The sequence below is a fragment of the Pristiophorus japonicus genome, chromosome 16 (genome assembly GCF_044704955.1).
Source record: "Pristiophorus japonicus isolate sPriJap1 chromosome 16, sPriJap1.hap1, whole genome shotgun sequence".
Taxonomy (NCBI): domain Eukaryota; kingdom Metazoa; phylum Chordata; class Chondrichthyes; family Pristiophoridae; genus Pristiophorus; species Pristiophorus japonicus.
The window spans coordinates 62,566,871-62,590,013 of record NC_091992.1 but is presented as its reverse complement, the minus strand read 5'-3'; the positions used below and the strand labels follow the sequence as shown (position 1 = coordinate 62,590,013).

The window sequence follows — 23,143 nt, the reverse complement described above, 5'->3', positions numbered from 1 at the left end:
GGAGAAATTGGGGGTGGAGAGAGAGAGAAAGACTGGGTTAGAGAGAGAAAGAGAGAGAGACTTTGGAGAGAGACTGGGGAGTGAGGAAGAAAGAAATTGGGGAGTGTGAGAGAGAGGCTGGGGAGAGAGAGACTGAGGGAGAGAGATAGAGAGACTACGAGGGAGAGGGAGAGACTGGGGTAGAGAGCAAGACTGGGAAGAGTGAGAGGGAGGTATTGGGGAGAGAGCCTGACGGAGAGTCTAGGGAGAGAGAGGGAGAGCGAGAAACTGGGGAGAGAGAGATATTAAGGAGAGAGAGAAAATCGGGAGAGGGAGGAGGAGTGGGAGACAGAAGGGGACAGAGAGAGAGAGAGACTCGGGAGAGAGAGACTGGGGGGAGAGAGAGATAGAGGCTGGGGAGAAAGAGACTGGGGAGAGAGAGAGACTGGGGAGCGTGAGCGAGAGAGACGAGAGAGAGACTGGGGAGAGGGTGAGAGAGAGAGACTGGGTTAGAGAGAGTGAGAGAGAGAGACTGGGTTAGAGACAGAGAGCGAGAGAGAGAGACTGGGTTAGAGAGAGAGAGAAACTGGAGAGAGAGAGAGAGAAAGAGGGGCTGGGTGAGGGGGTGAGACTGGGAAGAGAGAGTGAGAGCGAGAGGATGGGGAGGGAACGAGAGTGAATTCAGTGGAGCATGTGAGAAACTGGGGAGCGTGAGCGAGAGACTGGGAGAGGGAGGGAGATTGGGGAGAGAGAGACAGGGAGAAACGCGGGTAGCGAGAGACGGTGGGTAGGGAGATTAGAGAGAGAGAGAGAGACTGGAGACAGAGAAATATTAAGGAGAGCGAGAGAGTGGGGGGGAGCGAGAGACTGGGGGAGAGAGAGACTGCGAGAGAGACAGACAGAGAGAAAGAGAGAGTGAGGAGCGTGAGCAAGAGACTGGGAGAGAGAGGGTGATTGGGGAGAGAGCGACTGGGGAGAGAGAGAGAGACTGGGGAGAGAGAGAGAGAGAGCGAGAGAGACTGGGGAGAGAGAGCGAGAGAGACTGGGGAGAGAGAGCGAGAGAGACTGGGGAGAGAGCGAGAGCAAGAGAGACTGGGTTAGAGAGAGAGAGTGACTGGGTTAGAGAGAGAGAGAGAGAGAGAGAGAGAGAGACTGGGTTAGAGAGAGAGAGACTGGGTTAGAGAGAGAGAGAGAGAGACTGGGTTAGAGAGAGAGAGAGAGAGACTGGGTTAGAGAGAGACCGGGTTAGAGAGAGAGAGAGACTGGGTTAGAGAGAGAGAGACTGGGTTAGAGAGAGAGAGAGAGAGTGACTGGGTTCGAGAGAGAGAGAGAGAGACTGGGTTAGAGAGAGAGAGAGAGAGAGAGACTGGGGAGCGAGAGAGAGAGAGAGAGAGAAACTGGGGAGAGAGGGAGAGGCGTTGGGGAGAGAGAGAGAGACGAGGGACTGGGTGAGAGAAGGCGAGCCTAGGAAGAGAATGGGGAGAGCAAGAGGATGGGGAGGGAGAGAGATGATAGGGAGGGAGCGAGAGTGACTTCAGGGAAACGTGAGAGAGAGAGACAGTGGGTAGAGAGACTGGTGACTGGGGGGAGAGAAAGAGTGTGACGGGGGAGAGAGAGACACACTTCAGGGGAATGAGAGAGACTTGGGAACGTGAGAGAGAGAGACTGGGAGATGGGTCGAGAGAGATGGTGGGTAGAGTGAGGGAAAGAGAGAGAGAGTCTGGGGGAGAGAGAGGAGGAGAGATTGGGGGTGTAGAGAGTGAGAGACAGACAGAGAGAGAGGGTTAGAAAGATAGAGAGAGTGTGACTAGGAGAGAGAGTGTGACTAACAGAGAGAGCGACAAGGAGAGAGAAAGGGAAAGATTGGGGGTGGAGTGAGAGACTGGGGAGAGAGAGAAAGAGAGCGAGAGAGAGAGACTGGGGAGCGTGGGAGAGAGAAACTGGGGGGAGAAAGTGAGAGAGGCGTTGGGCAGAGAGAGAGAGAGAGAGAGAGTGTATGGGAGAGAATGAAGGACTGGGTGAGAGAGGGTGAGACTGGGAAGAGAGAGCGAGAGTGATGGACTGGGGAGAGAGAGATATTAAGGAGAGCGAGAGAGAGATTGGGGAGAGAGATTGATGGGGAGGGAGAGAGAGAGAGACTTGGGAGTGTGAGAGAGATGGTGCATAGAGTGAGGGAGAGCCGAGAGAGTCAGAGTGACTAGGAGAGAGAGAGAGAGAGAGAGAGACAAAGAGAGAGACTGGGGGAGAGAGTGGTAAAGAGAGAGAGAGAGAGACTGGGGAGGGAGAGAGACTGGGTCCAGAGAGACAGTGCACAGAGTGAGGGAGAGACGAGAGAGAGAGAGAGACAAAGAGAGAGACTGGGGGAGAGAGAGGGAGAGATTGGTGGTGGAGAGAGAGAGAGACTGGGGGCGGAGAGAGAGAGAGAGAGATTAGGATTGGGGAGAGAGAGAGAGAGAGAGAGAGAGAGAATGGGGAGAGAGAGAGACAGACAGATGGGTGAGCGAGGGAGAGAGAAATTGGGGAGAGACTGCGAGGCATTGGAGAGAGTGCGACGCATGAGAGGGGGAGAGAGAGAGTGAGAAGCACTGGGGAGAGAGAGAGCGAGAGACAGAGAGAGAACGAGACTGGGGAGAGAGGAGGAAGGACTGGGTGAGAGAGGGTAAGACTGAGAAGAGAGGGAGAGCGATGGACTGGGGAGAGAGAGAGCTATTAAGGGGAGCGAGATGGGGTGGGAGCGAGAGACTGCAAGAGAGACAGACAGAGAGAGTGTGACTGGGAGTAGAGAGAGAGAGAGAGAGACTGGGGGAGGGAGAAATTGGGGGTGGAGAGAGAGAGAAAGACTGGGTTAGAGAGAGAAAGAGAGAGAGACTTTGGAGAGAGACTGGGGAGTGAGGAAGAAAGAAATTGGGGAGTGTGAGAGAGAGGCTGGGGAGAGAGAGACTGAGGGAGAGAGATAGAGAGACTACGAGGGAGAGGGAGAGACTGGGGTAGAGAGCAAGACTGGGAAGAGTGAGAGGGAGGTATTGGGGAGAGAGCCTGACGGAGAGTCTAGGGAGAGAGAGGGAGAGCGAGAAACTGGGGAGAGAGAGATATTAAGGAGAGAGAGAAAATCGGGAGAGGGAGGAGGAGTGGGAGACAGAAGGGGACAGAGAGAGAGAGAGACTCGGGAGAGAGAGACTGGGGGGAGAGAGAGATAGAGGCTGGGGAGAAAGAGACTGGGGAGAGAGAGAGACTGGGGAGCGTGAGCGAGAGAGACGAGAGAGAGACTGGGGAGAGGGTGAGAGAGAGAGACTGGGTTAGAGAGAGTGAGAGAGAGAGACTGGGTTAGAGACAGAGAGCGAGAGAGAGAGACTGGGTTAGAGAGAGAGAGAAACTGGAGAGAGAGAGAGAGAAAGGAGAGAAAGAGGGGCTGGGTGAGGGGGTGAGACTGGGAAGAGAGAGTGAGAGCGAGAGGATGGGGAGGGAACGAGAGTGAATTCAGTGGAGCATGTGAGAAACTGGGGAGCGTGAGCGAGAGACTGGGAGAGGGAGGGAGATTGGGGAGAGAGAGACAGGGAGAAACGCGGGTAGCGAGAGACGGTGGGTAGGGAGATTAGAGAGAGAGAGAGAGACTGGAGACAGAGAAATATTAAGGAGAGCGAGAGAGTGGGGGGGAGCGAGAGACTGGGGGAGAGAGAGACTGCGAGAGAGACAGACAGAGAGAAAGAGAGAGTGAGGAGCGTGAGCAAGAGACTGGGAGAGAGAGGGTGATTGGGGAGAGAGCGACTGGGGAGAGAGAGAGAGACTGGGGAGAGAGAGAGAGAGAGCGAGAGAGACTGGGGAGAGAGAGCGAGAGAGACTGGGGAGAGAGAGCGAGAGAGACTGGGGAGAGAGCGAGAGCAAGAGAGACTGGGTTAGAGAGAGAGAGTGACTGGGTTAGAGAGAGAGAGAGAGAGAGAGAGAGAGACTGGGTTAGAGAGAGAGAGACTGGGTTAGAGAGAGAGAGAGAGAGACTGGGTTAGAGAGAGAGAGAGAGAGACTGGGTTAGAGAGAGACCGGGTTAGAGAGAGAGAGAGACTGGGTTAGAGAGAGAGAGACTGGGTTAGAGAGAGAGAGAGAGAGTGACTGGGTTCGAGAGAGAGAGAGAGAGACTGGGTTAGAGAGAGAGAGAGAGAGACTGGGGAGCGAGAGAGAGAGAGAGAGAAACTGGGGAGAGAGGGAGAGGCGTTGGGGAGAGAGAGAGACGAGGGACTGGGTGAGAGAAGGCGAGCCTAGGAAGAGAATGGGGAGAGCAAGAGGATGGGGAGGGAGAGAGATGATAGGGAGGGAGCGAGAGTGACTTCAGGGAAACGTGAGAGAGAGAGACAGTGGGTAGAGAGACTGGTGACTGGGGGGAGAGAAAGAGTGTGACGGGGGAGAGAGAGACACACTTCAGGGGAATGAGAGAGACTTGGGAACGTGAGAGAGAGAGACTGGGAGATGGGTCGAGAGAGATGGTGGGTAGAGTGAGGGAAAGAGAGAGAGAGTCTGGGGGAGAGAGAGGAGGAGAGATTGGGGGTGTAGAGAGTGAGAGACAGACAGAGAGAGAGGGTTAGAAAGATAGAGAGAGTGTGACTAGGAGAGAGAGTGTGACTAACAGAGAGAGCGACAAGGAGAGAGAAAGGGAAAGATTGGGGGTGGAGTGAGAGACTGGGGAGAGAGAGAAAGAGAGCGAGAGAGAGAGACTGGGGAGCGTGGGAGAGAGAAACTGGGGGGAGAAAGTGAGAGAGGCGTTGGGCAGAGAGAGAGAGAGAGAGAGAGTGTATGGGAGAGAATGAAGGACTGGGTGAGAGAGGGTGAGACTGGGAAGAGAGAGCGAGAGTGATGGACTGGGGAGAGAGAGATATTAAGGAGAGCGAGAGAGAGATTGGGGAGAGAGATTGATGGGGAGGGAGAGAGAGAGAGACTTGGGAGTGTGAGAGAGATGGTGCATAGAGTGAGGGAGAGCCGAGAGAGTCAGAGTGACTAGGAGAGAGAGAGAGAGAGAGAGAGACAAAGAGAGAGACTGGGGGAGAGAGTGGTAAAGAGAGAGAGAGAGAGACTGGGGAGGGAGAGAGACTGGGTCCAGAGAGACAGTGCACAGAGTGAGGGAGAGACGAGAGAGAGAGAGAGAGAGTGACTAGGAGAGAGAGAGAGACAAAGAGAGAGACTGGGGGAGAGAGAGGGAGAGATTGGTGGTGGAGAGAGAGAGAGACTGGGGGCGGAGAGAGAGAGAGAGATTAGGATTGGGGAGAGAGAGAGAGAGAGAGAGAGAGAATGGGGAGAGAGAGAGACAGACAGATGGGTGAGCGAGGGAGAGAGAAATTGGGGAGAGACTGCGAGGCATTGGAGAGAGTGCGACGCATGAGAGGGGGAGAGAGAGAGTGAGAAGCACTGGGGAGAGAGAGAGCGAGAGACAGAGAGAGAACGAGACTGGGGAGAGAGGAGGAAGGACTGGGTGAGAGAGGGTAAGACTGAGAAGAGAGGGAGAGCGATGGACTGGGGAGAGAGAGAGCTATTAAGGGGAGCGAGATGGGGTGGGAGCGAGAGACTGCAAGAGAGACAGACAGAGAGAGTGTGACTGGGAGTAGAGAGAGAGAGAGAGAGACTGGGGGAGGGAGAAATTGGGGGTGGAGAGAGAGAGAAAGACTGGGTTAGAGAGAGAAAGAGAGAGAGACTTTGGAGAGAGACTGGGGAGTGAGGAAGAAAGAAATTGGGGAGTGTGAGAGAGAGGCTGGGGAGAGAGAGACTGAGGGAGAGAGATAGAGAGACTACGAGGGAGAGGGAGAGACTGGGGTAGAGAGCAAGACTGGGAAGAGTGAGAGGGAGGTATTGGGGAGAGAGCCTGACGGAGAGTCTAGGGAGAGAGAGGGAGAGCGAGAAACTGGGGAGAGAGAGATATTAAGGAGAGAGAGAAAATCGGGAGAGGGAGGAGGAGTGGGAGACAGAAGGGGACAGAGAGAGAGAGAGACTCGGGAGAGAGAGACTGGGGGGAGAGAGAGATAGAGGCTGGGGAGAAAGAGACTGGGGAGAGAGAGAGACTGGGGAGCGTGAGCGAGAGAGACGAGAGAGAGACTGGGGAGAGGGTGAGAGAGAGAGACTGGGTTAGAGAGAGTGAGAGAGAGAGACTGGGTTAGAGACAGAGAGCGAGAGAGAGAGACTGGGTTAGAGAGAGAGAGAAACTGGAGAGAGAGAGAGAGAAAGAGGGGCTGGGTGAGGGGGTGAGACTGGGAAGAGAGAGTGAGAGCGAGAGGATGGGGAGGGAACGAGAGTGAATTCAGTGGAGCATGTGAGAAACTGGGGAGCGTGAGCGAGAGACTGGGAGAGGGAGGGAGATTGGGGAGAGAGAGACAGGGAGAAACGCGGGTAGCGAGAGACGGTGGGTAGGGAGATTAGAGAGAGAGAGAGAGACTGGAGACAGAGAAATATTAAGGAGAGCGAGAGAGTGGGGGGGAGCGAGAGACTGGGGGAGAGAGAGACTGTGAGAGAGACAGACAGAGAGAAAGAGAGAGTGAGGAGCGTGAGCAAGAGACTGGGAGAGAGAGGGTGATTGGGGAGAGAGCGACTGGGGAGAGACAGAGTGAGAGATGCGGGTAGAAAGAGAGGTGGGTAGGGAGACTGGGGAGAGAGAGAGAGTGTGTGTGTGACTGGGGAGAGAGAGAGAGACAGACTTGGGAGCTTGAGAGAGAGACTGGGAGACTGGGTTCGAGAGAGACTGGGGTCGAGAGAGACGGTGGGTAGAGTGAGGGAGAGATGAGCGAGAGAGAGACTGTAGGGAGAGAGAGAGACTGGGGGGAGAGAGAGAGAGCGAGAGAGACACTGGGGGGGGGGGAGAGAGAGACTCTGGGGGGGGAGAGAGAGACTGGGGAGTGCGGGTGAGAGAAACTGGGGGGAGAAAGTGAGAGAGGTGTTGGACGGAGAGAAAGAAGGACTGAGTGAGAGAATGTGAGACTGGAAAGAGAGAGCGAGAGCGATGGACTGGGGAGAGAGAGGTATTAAGGAGAGAAAGAGAGACTGGGGCGAGAGATTGATGGGGAGGGAGCGATAGAGAGAGACTGGAGGAGAGAGAGTGTGTGTGACGGGGAGAGAGAGAGAGAGAGACTTCGGGAGAGAGAGAGAGACAGAGAGAGGCAGACAGAGACAGAATTGGGAGTGAGAGAGAGAGACTGGGAGATGAGGGTCGAGAGAGATGGTGGGTAGAGTGAGAGACAAAGAGAGAGAGAGAGAGAGAGACTGGGGGAGGGAGAAGGAGGGATTGGGGGTGGAGAGAGAGAGAGAAAGACTGGGTTAGAGAGAGAGACTGGGGAGAGAGAGAGAGACTGGGGAGAGAGAGAGCACATGGAGAGAGAGAGAGAGAGACAGACAGACGGGGGAGCGAGGGAGAGAGAAATTGGGGAGAGAGTGAGAGGCGTTGGAGAGAGCGAGAGACTGGAGGGAGAAAGTGGTGGGGTGGGAGAGAGAGAGACTCTGGGGAGAGAGAGAGAGAGAGAGAGAGACAGAGAGACTGGGGAGAGTGAGTGACTGGGGAGCGAGAAATTGAGGGGGGAGAGAGTGAGAGGTGTTTGGGAGAGAGAGAGCGCGACTGGGGAGAAAGAATGCGAGAGATGAAGAGAGAGAGAGAGACTGGTGAGAGAGGAGGAAGGACTGGGTGAGAGAGGGTGAAACTGGGAAGAGAGAGGGAGAGCGAGAGAGTGGGGAGAGCAAGATTGCGAGAGAGACATACAGAGAGAGTGTATGTGACTGGGATTGGAGAGAGAGAGACTGGGGGAGGGAGAAATTGGGTGTAGAGAGAGAGAGAAAGACTGAGTTAGAGAGAGAGAGGTGAGAGAGACACTGGGGAGCGAAGGAGAGATTGGGTGAGAGAGAGACTGAGGGAGAGAGATTACGAGGGAGAGACTGGGATAGAGAGCGAGACTGGGATAGAGAGCGAGAGGGGAGTACTGGGGAGAGAGCCTGACGGAGAGTCTAGGGAGAGAGGAGGAGAGCAAGAAACTGGGGAGAGAGCGATATTAAGGAGAGAGAGAGAATCGGGAGAGGGAGGGAGAAAGGGGAAGTGGGAGACAGAAGGGGACAGAGAGAGAGAGAGGCTGGGGAGAAAGAGACTGGGGAGCGTGAGCGAGAGAGACGAGAGGGTGAGAGAGAGAGAGACTGGGTTAGAGAGAGAGAGAGAGAGACGGGGTAGAGAGAGACTGGGGAGGTGGGTGGGGGTGGAGAGAGAGCGAGAAAGAGGGACTGGGTGAGAGGGTGAGACTGGGAAGAGACCGGGCTGAGTGAGAGACCGAGGAGAGCGAGAGGATGGGGAGGGAGCGAGAGTGAATTCAGGGGAGCGTGAGAGAGAGACTGGGGAGCGTGAGAGAAACAGAGAGAGAGAGAGAGAGAGAGAGAGAGGGATTGGGGAGAGAGAGAGACTGGGGAGAGACGCGGGTAGAGAAAGACGGTGGGTAGGGAGACTGGGGAAAGAGAGAGAGAGAGAGAAAGAGAGAGAGACTGTGGGGGGGAGAGAGAAAAAGAGACTGGGGGGGGAGAGAAAGAGAGACTGGGGGAGAGAGAAAGAGAGACTGGGGGAGAAAGAAAGAGAGACGGAGAAACTTTTGGAGAGTGAGATAGAGACTGGAGGAGAGAGATATAATCAAGGGGCTATAGGTAGGGAGGAACTTAATACAATCACTTTCACGAATGAAGTAGTGATTGTAGGTAAAATAATGGGACTAAAGGCGGACAAGTCCCCTGGACCTAATGGCTTGCATCCTAGGGTCTTAAGAGAAGTGCCTGCAGTGATAGTGGATGCATTAGTTGTAATCTCCCAAAATTCCCTGGATTCTGGAGCGGTCCCAGAAGATTGGAAAACTGCAAATGTAACACTCCTATTTAAAAAAGGAGACAGACAGATTTGATAAGGTGCCACATCAAAGGTTACTGCACAAGATAAAAGCTCACAGGGTTGGGAATAATATATTAGCATGCATAGAGGATTGACTAACTAACAGAAAACAGACTGGGTCATTTTCCGGTTGCAAACAGTGACAGTGGGGTGCCGGAGGGATCGGTGCTGGGGCCTCAACTATTTATGATCTACATTAATGACTTGGATGAAGTACCGAGTGTAATGTAGCCAAGTTTGCTGAAGATACAAAAATGGGTGAGAAAGCAAATTGTGAGGAGGACACAAAAAATCTGCAAAGGGATATAGACAGGCTAAGTGAGTGGACAACAATTTGGCAGATGGAGTATCGTGTGAGAAAATGTGAGATTATCCACTTTGGCAGAAATAATAGAAAAGCAAATTATAATTTAAATGGAGAAAAAGTGCTGCAGTACAGAGGGACCTGGGGGTCCTTGTGCATGAAACACAAAAAGTTAGTATGCAGGTACAGCAAGTGATCAGGAAGGCCAATGGAATGTTGGCCTTTATTGCAAGGGGGATATAGTATAAAAGCAGAGAAGTCCTGCTACAACTGTACAGGGTATTGGTGAGGTCACACCTAGAGTACTGCGTACAGTTTTGGTCTCTGTATTTAAGGAAGGATATACTTGCACTGGAGGCTTTTGAGAGAAGGTTCACTAGGTTGATTCCGGAGATAAGGAGGTTGACTTATGAGGATAGGTTGAGTAAGTTAGGCCTATACACTGGAGTTCAGAAGAATGACAGGTGATCTTATTGAAACTTATAAGATAATGAGGGGCCTCGACAAGGTGATTGCAGAGAGGATATTTCCACTCATAGGGAAACTAAAACTAGGGGACATAGTCTCAGAATAAGGGACTGCCCGTTTAAAACTGAGATGAGGAGGAATTTCTTCTCTGAGGGTTGTAAATCTATGGAATTCTCTGCCCCAGAGAGCTGTGGAGGCTGGGTCATTGAATATATTTAAGGTGGAGGTAGACAGATTTTTGAGCGATAAGGGAGTAAAGGATTATGGGGAGCGGGCAGGGAAGTGGAGCTGAGTCCATGATCAGATCAGCCATGATCTTATTGAATGGCGGAGCAGGCTCGAGGGGCCAGATGGCCTACTCCTGCTCCTATTTCTTATGTTCAGATGTTCTTATACCCTGTATTTCTTATAATTTTGCTTAAAAAAAATCTAAGATTCATAGGAAAGAACATAAGAAATAGGAACAGGAGTAGGCCATAAGGCCCCTCGAGCCTGCTCCGCCATTTAATACGATCATAGCTGATCCAGTCATGAACTCAGATCACTTCCCTGCCCGCTCCCCATAACCCTTTATTTCCTTATCGTTTAAGAAACTGTCTATCTCTGTCTTAAATTTATTCAATGTCCCAGTTTCCACAGCTCTCTAAGGCAGCGAATTCCACAGATTTAAAACCCTCTCAGAGAAGAAATTCCTCCTCATCTCAGTTTTAAATGGGCGGCCCCTTATTCTAAGATCATGCCCTCTAGTTCTAGTCTCCCCCATCAGTGGAAACATCCTCTCTGCATCCACCTTGTCAAGCCCCCTCATAATCTTATACGTTTCGATAAGATCACCTCATTCTTCTGAATTCTAATGAGTAGAGGCCCAACCTACTCAACCTTTCCTCATAAGTCAACCCCCTCATCCTCGGAATCAACCTAATGAACCTTATCTGAACTGCCTCCAAAGCAAGTATATCCTTTCTTAAATATGGAAACCAAAACTGCACGCAGTATTCCAGGTGTGGCCTCATCAATATCCTGTATAACTGTAGCAAGGCTTCTCTGCTTTTATACTCCATACATTTTGCAATAAAGGCCAAGATTCCATTGGCCTTGCTGATGGGGTACTGAAGTTGCATGTTCAGCCATGAACTCATTGAATGGCGGTGCAGGCTAGAAGGGCCGAATGGCCTACTCCTGCACCTATTTTCTATGTTTCTATCACTTGCTGTACCTGCATACTATCCTTTTGTGTTACCCCCAGGTCCCTCTGCAGCACTTTGCAATCTTTCTCCATTTAAATAATAACTTGCTCTTCAATTTTTTTCTGCCAAAGTGCATAACCTCACACTTTCTAACATTATAGTCCATCTGCCAAATTTTTGCCCACTCAGCCTGTCTATGTCCTTTTGCAATTTTTTGTGTCCTCCTCAAACATTGCTTTTCCTCCCATCTTTGTATCGTCAGCAAACTTGGCTACGTTGCACTCAGTCCCTTCTTCCAAGTCGTTAATATAGATTGTAAATAGTTGGGGTCCCAGCACTGATCCCTGCGGATTTCAAATGTTTCACAAAAATGGGAGGAAAGCTCTCTTCTGAACCGACACGGATTCCCGGCTTGTCCTTGTTCTCCGATGTTCTTTGCAGAGAGAGAGAGAGAGACTGGGACAGAGACAGAGGGAGAGAGAGAGAGAGAGAGAGATTGGGACAGAGGGAGAGAGAGACTGGGACAGAGGGAGAGAGAGAGATAGACTGGAACAGGAGGAAAGAGAGAGAGAGAGTCAGACTGGGACAGAGGGAGAGAGAGAGAGAAATGGACAGGGATGGAAGAAGAGAGAGAGACTGGGTCAAAGCGGGAGGGAGAGACTGGGACAGAGGGAGAGACAGAGACACTGGGACAGAGGAGGAGAGAGAGAGAGAGAGGAGAGAGAGAGAGATAGAGATAGAGTGGGGACAGAAGGAAAGAGAGAGACAGACTGGGACAGAGGGAGGGAGGGAGAGAGAGAGAGACAGACAGACAGACTGGGACAGAGGGAGAGAGAGAGATAGACTGTGACAGGGAGAGAGAGAGACTGCGACAGAGGGAGAGAGAGATGGACAGGGAGGGAGGGAGAGAGAGAGAGAGAGAGAGGCTGGGACAGAGGGAGAGAGAGACTGGGACAGGGGGAGAGAGAGACTGGGACGGGGGTGGGGGGGAGAGAGAGAGAGAGAGACTGGGACTGAGGGAGAGGGAGAGAGGGACTGAGGGAGAGGGACTGAGGGAGAGGGAAAGAGAAAGTGGGACAGAGGGGGAGAGAGAGAGAGACTGGGACAGAGGGAGAGAGAGAGACTGGGACAGAGGGAGTGAGAGACTGGGACAGAGGGAGAGCAAAAATCAATTTTCCCCTCAACCAAACACATTTTAACGAGGTCTTGAAGTCCAAATGCTTTAAAAGAGCCTCTGAATTGCTTAAAATGTTTTTAAATTGATATTTCTCAATATTTGGTTTTGAAGGATCAACTAAAGTGAGAAGCTTTACACAAACATGCAACCACGCTGCTGAGGGGGAGGGCAGGGGAGGGTTGTAGGAGTTACATATTACTTTTTATTGACTTTATAAACGCCTTCATTATATATTTTTTCAAAGAGAACCAAAAAAGGGAGGAAAACACAAACCATTTTATTTTTTCTGTCATTCTACAGTCCGAACAAGTCCCGGGAATAAGGTAAATATAGATTTCCTCTTCCACGTTTAGTGGACTGCTCATAGAAACAAGAGTTATGTAATGATGTATAATAATTGCAGGAAGCGATTTTAGAAGAAACCGTTATTTGTTTATTGAGAAAGCCACAGAAAATACTTTGATTAAACACATAATGTACAATTTTGATTTGGTATAAATGTTTGAAATAACAGATTCAAAATTGAGAGTACAGTGAAGTTTATTTCCCGCTATTTAATTGTGACGTACAGGTTGAGCCTCTCTTATCTGGCACTCTTGGGACCTGGCCTGTGCCGGATAAGGCGCTAGAATTTCCTCAAACCTGCCAGCACTCAATTGCCACCTAAAAGGCCGCTAAGATTCCCAAGATTATCGCCGGCGAAAACTTCCCCAAAAAAGAAAAAAATCCGCCAGCGAAAAAAATGGTTGTTGCACCCTGATTCTTGGCGCAAAAGTGGAATTTCGGGTCGATTGGGCGGTTCCTAAAGAAAATGGGCGAAAAATAAAATATTTACTAAAGATTTACCCGAGGCTGGGGGTTGGGCCTAGGAAGAGAAAAACACAAAATATTTTTTCAAAAAACAGAACATAAAAAATCATCATAACTGTAATGTATGTATGCCCAGGTTTACCTGCCACCAGGGGGAGCAACCGTCGAAGGTCATTGGGCCACAGACACACACGTGCAGCCCTTGTATATAAAGAAAGCCTCCATGTTTAATCCGGTATTCGAGAGCTAATAAAGTAGAGTCAGGTCGCACCTGATTGAGTTCACGGTACTAAGACCATTGAGTTATTGTATATGCAACATTTGGCGACGAGGCACAATACGAACTTTCTCTCATACAAAAAAAATCAGGGCAGTTTTCCTTACGGTTTGTGGTCCAAAAATCTATGGCCTCATAAAGAATCTGCTCTCACCTGCATGTCCAATGGAAAAGACCTATGAGGAATTGTGTGCTCTGATTCGGGACCGTCTCAAACCTAAAGAAAGCATCATTATCTCGAGATATCGCTTTTACAAGCATGTTCGTTCTGAGGGCCAGGACGTGGTGGAATTTGTTGCTGACCTGAGACGTCTCGCTGGGCCGTGTAAGTTTGGAACCGGGTTGGAAGACACGCTGCGCGCGTCTTTGTAATAGGGATAAACCACGAGGTGATCCTGCAGAAGCTGCTGAGATGCTGGAGACGCTGGATCTGAGCAGGGCCATCACGATCGCCCAGGCTTGCCTGACCACAGTCGATAGTACAAAGCAGATATCCTCGCAGAGTCGAAACTCCATGGCAAGTACTGTGTACCAGATTGTGTCATCGGTTGGCAGAGCTGCACCTGGCAGGGCCTACCCGACTGTGTTTGTGAAACCTGTAGCTGCTCGAAGTCCGCCATTGGGCACGAATCCGATTTCACCCTGTTGGCGTTGTGGGGGCAATTATCGGCCTCATCAGTGCCGTTTCAGACAGTATATTTGTAGAGGCTGTGCGAAAATGGGGCACCTTCAGCGGATGTGTCTGCAGCTCAGCAAGCGGGCTGCGACACACCACGTGGATGATGATGACCGATCCGGAGCGGATCCGGCAATGCAACCCAAGATACCCGAGGAGGAAGTGTACAGAGTACATTCGTTCCTGACAAAGTGCCAACCAATAATGATTGAAGTAAAATTGAACGGCGTGCCGGTATGTATGGAATTAAACACGGGTGCAAGTCAGTCAATTATGAGCCAGAGGACTTTCGAAAAGCTGTGGGACACCAAGGCCGTGAAACCCAAGCTGAGTGCAGTAAATGCAAAATTGAGTACTTACACCAAAGAGGTCATACCAGTGATTGGCAGTGCAGCAGTTATGGGGCGGTTCATGATCTATCGCTGTGGATCGTTCCAGGCAATGGTCCAACGCTGTGCGGCAGGAGTTGGCTCAAAAAAATAAAGTGGAACTGGAACGATATTATAGCTTTGTCATCGGTGGATGACGCTTCGTGTGCTCAAGTGCTGAGCAAATTTCCCTCGCTGTTCGAACCGGCATTGGCAACTTCACGGGAGCCAAGGTGCAGATCCACCTGGACTCAGATGCAAGACCCGTCCATCACAAAACCCAGACGGTCCCGTACATGATGAGGGAGAAGGTCGAAATCGAACTGGCCAGACTCCAACATGAAGGGGTCATTGCACCGGTCGAATTTAACAAAGGGGCTAGTCCCATTATTCCTGTGCTGAAGAGTGATGTCACTGTCAGGATTTGTGGAGACTACAAGGTTACGATCAACCAAGTTTTGAAACGGGATCAGTACCCGTTACCAAAGGCTGATGACCTGTTTGCAATGCTAGCCGGGGGAAAGTCGTTCACTGGATCTGACATCAGCCTATATGACACAGGAGCTTGTCGAATCATCGAAGAAACTTACTTGCATCAATATGCATAAACAGCTGTTCATTTACAACAGGTGTCCTTACAGAATTCGCTCAGCTGCAGCCATATTTCAGAGAAACATGAAGAGTTTACTGAAGTCCGTCCCTAGAACTGTGGTGTTCCAAGACGACATTCTGGTCACAGGTCGTGACACTGCCAAACACCTGCACAACCTGGAAGAGGTTCGACGTCGTCTGGACAAAGTGGGGCTCAGGCCGAAACGTTCAAAGTGCATCTTTATGGCACTGGAAGTCGAATTCCTGGGAAGTAAGATTGCTGCAGACGGCATCAGGCCTATAGACTCAAACAGAGGCCATCAAAAATGCACCAAGACCCCAGAATGTTGAGAAGCTGCGTTCGTTCTTTGATCTTCTCAACTACTTCGGTAATTTCTTACCTAAATTGAGCACATTATTAGAGCCACTGCACATGCTGCTCAGAAAAGGTGACAACTGGGTTTAGGGTGTATCTCAAGCCAGGGCCTTCGAGAAGGCTAGAAATCTTTGTTCCAACAAATTGCTGGTACATTATGACCCATGCAAGCGTTTAGTATTGGCCTGTAACGCTTCATCACATGGGGTTGGTTGCGTGCTCCAACAATCCAATGAATCGGGCAAACTGTAACCCGTTGCATACGCATCGAGAAGCATGTCTAAAGCGGAAAGAGCTTATGGCATGGTAGAGAAAGAAGCTTTAGCCTGCGTATATGGGATTAAAAAGATGCACAGTTATCTGTTTGGGTTTCGTTTCGAGCTTGAAACCGATCACAAGCCGCTCATATCTTTGTTTTCACAGCATAGAGGTATCAATACCAACGCGTCATCCTGCATCCAGAGGTGGGGGCTGACATTATCTGCCTATGGTTGTCATTCGCCATAGACCTGGCACCGAGAATTGTGCCGATGCATTGAGCCGTTTACCGTTGCCCATGCCGGAGGTGGAAACGCCACATCCCGCAGACCTACTATTGGTCATGGATGCCTTTGAGAGTGAAGGGTCACCTGTCACTGCTCAACAAGTTAGGACCTGGACCAGCCAGGATCCAATCTTATTGGTTGTAAAACATTGTGTCCTTAGTGGTGATTGGTCGGTCATTCCCAGGGAAGTGTGTGATGAGACCAAACCTTACAACCGTCGCAAAGACGAACTATCAATTCAATCTGATTGTTTGCTATGGGGTAATCGTGTGTTGTGCCCAAGAAAGGCAGGGAGAGATTTGTACGGGATTTATACAGTACCCATCCCGGTATTGTGATGATGAAGGCCATTGCCAGATCTCATGTTTGGTGGCCTGGCACTGACTCCGATTTGGAGTCATGTGTGCATCAGTGCAACACTTGCATGCAGTTAAGCAATGCACCAGTGGAATCTCCGCTAAGTCTGTGGTCGTGGTCATCCAAACCATGGTCAAGGATCCACATCGACTATGCGGGTCCTCTCCTGGGCAAAATGTTTTTGGTGGTGGTGGATGCTGTTATGTCTTGAATAAAGAGCCAGACTAGATACTGCAAGCTCAAAGTAAGGTGTGACCGTAGTCCTTTATTACAGATCTCGGAGTGCCTCTCTGGCCTGTGAGGCCTCCTTATATACAGCTGCTCCCAAAGGATTGTGGGATCTTTGGTACTCCAGGGGATAAGCCCTCTGGTGGTTAGACATGGTATTTGCAGGTTTACATACATAACAACACTCCCTCCCCCAAAGTCAGTAGTGTAACTATTTACAATGTGAGTCGATCTGGGGCCTTCTTTTCCCTGGTTGATCATCTCGGTGCAAATGCTGGTGTTGGTGAGTCGTTTGTTGGGTCTTCGCTGGGCTGCTGCGCAGCTGGCCTTGCTGGACTGCTGGGGATGGTGAGTCTTGCTGGGCTGCTGCAGGTGATGGGTTCTGCTTCGTGGTCAACAGCTGGATTGGTTGCCACTTGTTTGTGTGTTGGAGGTTCGAAAAAGGTGGAGTCTATTGTGGGTTGTTCTGGATAGTCCGTGAATTTGAGTTTGGTTTGGTCCAAGTGTTTCCTGCAGGTGAGTTCACTTGAGAGTTTGACCACAAACACCCTACTCCCCTCTTTGACCAAAACAGTGCCAGGAAGCCATTTGGGACCTTGTCCTTAGTTCATACAAATACAGGATCATTTATCTCAATTTCGCGTGACACATTTGCGCGATCATGATATGTATTCTGTTGAAGCCGCCTGCTCGCTACCTGTTCGTGTAGATCAGGGTGGACTAATGAGAGCCTTGTCTTCAGTGCCCTTTTCATGAGTAGTTCAACGGGAAGGACCCCAGTGAGCGAGTGGAGTCTTGTGCGGTAACTAAGCAGGACTCGGGATAAGCGAATCTGCAATGAGCCTTCAGTTACCCTTTTCAAGCTCTGCTTGATTGTTTGAACTGCTCATTCTGCCTGACCGTTGGACGCTGATTTAAACGGGGCAGATGTGACATGTTTGATCCCATTGCGGGTCATGAACTCTTTGAACTTGTCACTGGTAAAGCTTACAAGGACATCGGGCAGGCCGTGTGTGGCAAACATGGCCCGTAGGCTTTCAATGGTGGCAGCGGACGTGCTTGCTGACATTATCACACATTCAATCCATTTGGTGTACGCATCGACAACCACTAAGAACATTTTTCCCACGAATGGGCCTGCATAGTCGACATGGAAACTGGACCCCACGGTTTGGAGGGCCAGGACCATAAACTTAGTGGTGCCTCCCTGGGTGCATTGCTTAACTGTGAACATGTAGTACATTTGTGCACGCAGGACTCTAAGTCTGCATCAATACCGGGCCACCACACGTGGGATCTGGCTATCGCTTTCATCATTACGATGCCTGGGTGGGTGCTGTGGAGATCACTAATGAAAGTGTCCCTGCCCTTTTTTGGCACCACTACCCGATTACCCTATAGGAGGCAGTCTGCCTGTATATCTTTGCGCCGCTGATATGGCTTTATTTCTTCCTGCATCTCTAATGGGACACTAGACCAACTCCCGTGGAGCACACATTTTTTTTTACTAAGGACAGTAAGGGGTCCTGGCTCGTCTAATCTGTCGGGCGGTAAGTGGTGATTGCTCACTCTCGAATGCTTCCATTACCATCACTAAATCTGTGGGCTGTGCCATCTCCACCCCTGTGGTGGGTAATGGCAGCCTACTGAGAGCATCGGCACAGTTTTCTGTGCCTGGCCTGTGGCGGATGGCATAGTTGTATGCGGACAATGTGAGCACTCATCTCTGGATGCGGGCCGATGCATTCGTATTTATCCCCTTGCTTTCAGAAAAGAGGCATATAAGCGGCTTATGGTTGGTTTCCAATTAAAATTTGAGCCCAAACAGATATTGATGCATTTTCTTTACCCTGTAAACACACGCTAAAGCTTCTTTTTCGATTATACTGTAGGCCCTCTTGGCCTTAGACAGACTTCTGGATGCATAAGCAACCGGTTGCAATTTCCCAAATTCATTAGCTTGTTGCAGTACAAACCCGACCTCGTACGACGTGCATCACATGCTAGTACCAAATGCTTACATGGATCGTACAACACAAGCAATATGTTTGAACATAACAGCTTCCTAGCTTGCTCAAAGGCATTTTCTTAGCTTTTACCCCATACCCATTCATCTCCTTTACACAGTAAAGAGTGCAGGGGTTCTAACAATGTGCTAAGAACCTATAAGAAGTTACCAAAATCGCTCAGGCGTCCTAGAAATGACCGCAGCTCCATCACGTTCTGTGGTCCCGGTGCGTTCTTGATTGCCTCCGTCTTCGAATCGATGGGCCTGATGCCGTCCATTGTGAGTCTTCTCCCCAGGAACTCCACTTCAGGCACCAGGAAAACGCACTTCGAGCGTTTTAGCCTGAGCCCCACACGATTAAGCCGACTAAGAACCTCATTCAGGTTCTGCAGGTGCTCGACGGTGTCCCAATCTGTAACCAAGATGTCATCCTGGAAAACCATGGTGAGCGGGACCGACTTCAGCAAGCTTTCCGTGTTCCTCTGGAATATCGCCGCGGCCGATCGAATCCCAAACGGGCATCTGTTGTAAATGAAGAGACCTTTGTGCTTGTTGATGCAGGTGAGGCCTTTCGATGATTCCTCCAGCTCCTGCGTCATGTAGGCCGAGGTCAAGTCCAGCTTCGTGAACATTTTCCCACCCGCCAGTGTCGCAAATAGGTTGTCTGCCTTTGGTAGCGGGTATTGATCCTGCAGTGAGACATGATTGATGGTTACTTTGTAATCACCACAGATTCTGACGGTGCCATCTCCCTTGAGGACTGGAACAATTGGACTGACCCACACATTGAATTCGATCGGCGAAATGATGCCCTCTCGTTGCAGCCTGTCCTGCTTGATCTCCACCCTCTCTCACATCATGTAAGGTACCACTCTCGCCTTGTGATGGACGGGTCGTGCCCCTGAAGTCAAATGGATCTGCACTTTTGCTCCTTGGAACTTCCTGATGCTTGGTTCGAACAGTGAGGGGAACTTGCTTAGGACTTGGGCACATGAGGTGTCGTCAACGGACGAAAGCGCTCGGACGACGTCCCAGTTCCAGCGTATCTTTCCCAGCCAGCTCCTGCCGAACAGTGTGGGGCCATTGTCTGGACCACCCAGAGTGGTAACTCATGCACCGCTCCATTATAGGAGACCTTTACGGTAGCACTGCCGATTACGGGAATCAGTTCCTTTGTGTACGTTCTCAGTATATACGAATGGAGGTCAGGACTGGCTTTGAGGCCTTACTGTACCACAATTTATCAAAAGTCTTTTTGTTCATTGTGGACTGACTTGCGCCGTGTCCAGCTCTATGGACACCGGGAGTCCATTTAATTCAACCCTCAGCATTGTCGGGGGATACATTGTGGTATATGTGTGCACCCCATATACCTCTGTCTCCTCAGTCTGAGGCTCTGGTTCGTCGTGATCCACCATGGACCTGTCCTCCTCTGCAACATGGTGGTTTTCAGGGTTTGCAGCTCACCTGCACATATGTAAGAGATGTCCCATTGTTCCACAGCCCTTGCAAGCGTATCCTTTGAAGCAGCATGAATGGAAACGATGATCACCCCCGCAATGCCAACAAGGTGTTAATGGCCTTGCATTCACCACCTTTGATGGTGGAATCTTGAGTCATCTGCGGACATACAGCTGCAGGCGTGTAAGTCCTGCCCTGTACATTGCGATTTGAAAACAATGTTACTTTGTTCACAGTACTTGCAGCAGCGCTAGTGTACTGAGAAATTTGTTTGATATTTATTTGATAAATGCCTGGGCTATCACTATGGCTTTACTCAAGGTTGGGGCCTCTGCAGTCAAAAGATTGTGAAGTATTACTTCATGGCCAATGCCAATACAAAGAAGTCCCTGAGCATGTGCTCCAAATATCCTTCAAATTCGCAATATTCTGCAAGGCGCCTTAGCTCGCCACTTCCTGGCCTTCAGACCTTTTGTACGTGTAGAACCGATACCTCGCCATCAAAATGCTTTCCTTCGGGTTTAGATGCTCCCGGACCAGTGTGCATAACTCATCGTATGACTTGTCTGTGGTTTTCGCTGGAGCGAGCAGATTTTTCATGAGGCCATATGTTGGTGCCCTGCAAACAGTGAGGAGGATCGCCCTTCGTTTGGCAGCATTCGCTTCTCCTTTCAGCTCGTTGGCCACGAAGTATTGGTCAAGTCGCTCCACGAACGTTTCCCAATCATCTCCCTCCGAAAATTTCTCTAGGATGCCCACGGTTCTCTGCATTGTTGCGGTGGGGTTCGTCAATTGTATCTCATCGCCAGTTGTTATGTCTTGAATAAAGAGTCAGACTAGATACTGCAAGCTGAAAGTAAGGTGTGACCGTAGTCCTTTATTACATATCTTGGAGTCCCTCTCCAGCCTGTGAGGCCTCCTTATATACAGGTACTCCCAAGAGATTGTGGGATCACTTGGGACTCCAGAGGATAAGCCCTCTGGGTGGTTAGACATGGTATTTACAGGTTTACATACATAACAGATGCGTATTCCAAATGGATAGAATATGTAATCATGTCATCCAGCACATCCACAGCCACCATTGAGAGCCTTCGTGCTATATCCGCCATTCATGGTCTGCCCGACATAGTTGTGAGTGACAACGGATCGTGCTGACCTTACGTGCTCAATGGTATCAAGCATGTAAGGTCAGCACCATTCAAACCCACATCAAATGGTCAAGCGGAGCAGGCCGTCCAAACCATCAAGCAGAGCCTGAAACGCGTAACTCACGATTCTTTGCAGACTCGCTCGTCACGCATACTGCTTAGTTACAGGACGAGACCCCACACGTTTACCGGGGTCCCTCCTGCTGATCTGTTGATGAAGAGAGGTCTCAAGACCAGGCTCTCGCTTGTCCACCCTGATCTTAACGATCATGTCGAAAACAGACGTCAACATCAGCAGTGGTATCATGATCGCACTGCCGTGTCACGCAACATCTCTATTAATGATCCTGTGTGTATGCTAAATTATGGTCAAGGCCCCAAGTGGGTCACTGGCACTATTACGGCCAAGGAGGGTAACAGGGTGCTTATTGTCAGGCTCACTAATGGTAAAACATTCAGGAGGCACATTGGTCAGATGAAATTGTGGCACACAGACGAACCAGAACAGCTTGAAGAAGACACCATCAATGACCATATCAGCCATTTCAAGCCAGGTTTAGCTGTTTATGCAAGCCGACTGCTTGTTGCAGAAATTCCTGGAAGGACCAGGACTCCAGTTTGTTTTATATTAAAAAGGGCACAAAAATACCGTGTGGTATCAGCTTAGATAAAAATACATTTCCACATGTGCAATGGTCACCACACGTTTAAAAAAAACTCCACACACAGGCATCTTCCACCCTTCAGGATGTCGTTCGGGATCTGGAATATTAGGTCCTTCATTGAAACACCTGTGAACACATCCGTTTTTGGTGTGGAAGCAAGTCATCCTCGACACGAGGAACCGCCTAAGGAGATGATTTATAGACTCTAATAATTTCCTGCCAACTGATGTTAGACTAACTGGTCTATAATTCCCTAGTTTCCCTCTCTCCCCTGTCTTAAATAGCGGAGTGACAAGCGCAATTTTCCAATCTATAGGAACGGTTCCTGACTCGAGAGAACTTTGGAAGGTTATAGTTGGGGCACCAGCAATGTTCTCGCCTTCCTTTAAACCCCTGGGCTGGAGACCATCTGGTCCTGGGGATCTGTCACTCTTCATTGCCATTATTGTTTTTAAATACTGTTATCTTGCTTACTTTAATTTTGGTGAGTCCATGTCCCTTGATACAATATTCGTTTCCTTGCGATGTCCGTCATGTTATCCTCTTCTACTGTAAATTGTGACGCAAAGTAATTATTCAACATGTCCGCCATTTCCTAATTATCATTGATAGTATCACTATTGCTCCTGGCTGACCCCTTTTTCCTAATATAATTGTAAAATTATTATGTGTTGATTTTAATATCCTTTGTAAGTTCCCTTTCATACTTTTTGTAGCTCTTACTGTCTGCTTTGTGACTCTCTGCTATTTGTGTATCTCTCCCCGTTGCCAGGATCGGCACTAGTTTTTGCACGTTTTTATGCCTTATTTGTAGTCCCTGAGCGCTTTTGTCGTCCATGGCTATTTTTGGGGGGCAAGTAGAGCTCTTGGCCCTCGGGTATAAACTGGTTCTATAAGCTGTTAAATTCTTTTTTGAAAACCTCCTACTAATCTTCTGTCATTTTACCCATTAGCAGTCTCGCTCTCTGTCTATCTCGCTCTCTCTGTCTCTCTCTCTCTCTCTCTCCCTCTCCCTCTCTCCCTGTCTTTCTATCTCTCTCTCCCTGTCTTTCTATCTCTCTCTCTCCCTGTCTCTCTCCCTGTATTTCTATCTCTCTCTCTCTCTCTCTCTCTCTCTTTCTATCTATCTCTCCGTGCCTTTCTATCTCTCTCCCTGTCTCTGTCTCCCTCACACACACACAGACTGCCTGCCTCTCTCTCTCTCTCTCTTTCTATCTCCCCATCTCTCTCCCTCACTCTCTCCATCTGTCACTCTGTCTCTGTATCTCTCCCTATTCCTCTATCTCCTCCTTTCTCTCTCTCTGCTATCGCTCTCTCCCTCTCTCTTCCTCTATCTTTCCCTTTTTCTCTCTCTCTCGCACACTCTTCGATGTCTTGTTAAACTGTGTGAGGTCGCTCTCTGTAAATATGGTGAGTCAATGTTTTCCGAACTGATGTTGAAATTTTGGCTGAGTGACCTCCTCCTGATATTAGGACTGATCTGGAGCCTGGAGTCCCATTGTGTGGGAGATCTGGAGAGGCAGCAGCAACATGCAGCTTCGAGCGATTCTCGTCTGCCTGCTCCTCGGGGCAGTGAGAGCACGACAGTGAGTACTGGGCGTGGGGGGGGGACAGAGGAGGGGAGGAGGGGAGTGGGA

The 23,143-nt window shown here is 50.0% G+C and overlaps 1 protein-coding gene across 1 annotated transcript in view; it reads left to right on the top strand.

Moving 5' to 3' along the window:
• Window positions 1-23,143, top strand: part of LOC139226546 (alpha-2-macroglobulin-like) — a 209,663-nt gene that overhangs the window by 29,414 nt on the left and 157,106 nt on the right. The window contains exons 2-3 of the mRNA XM_070857384.1: window positions 12,238-12,316; window positions 22,980-23,092. Of these exons, the coding sequence (XP_070713485.1) occupies window positions 23,037-23,092 (56 nt within the window). The 5' untranslated portion in view covers window positions 12,238-12,316; window positions 22,980-23,036. The remainder of the gene's footprint in view (window positions 1-12,237; window positions 12,317-22,979; window positions 23,093-23,143) is intronic.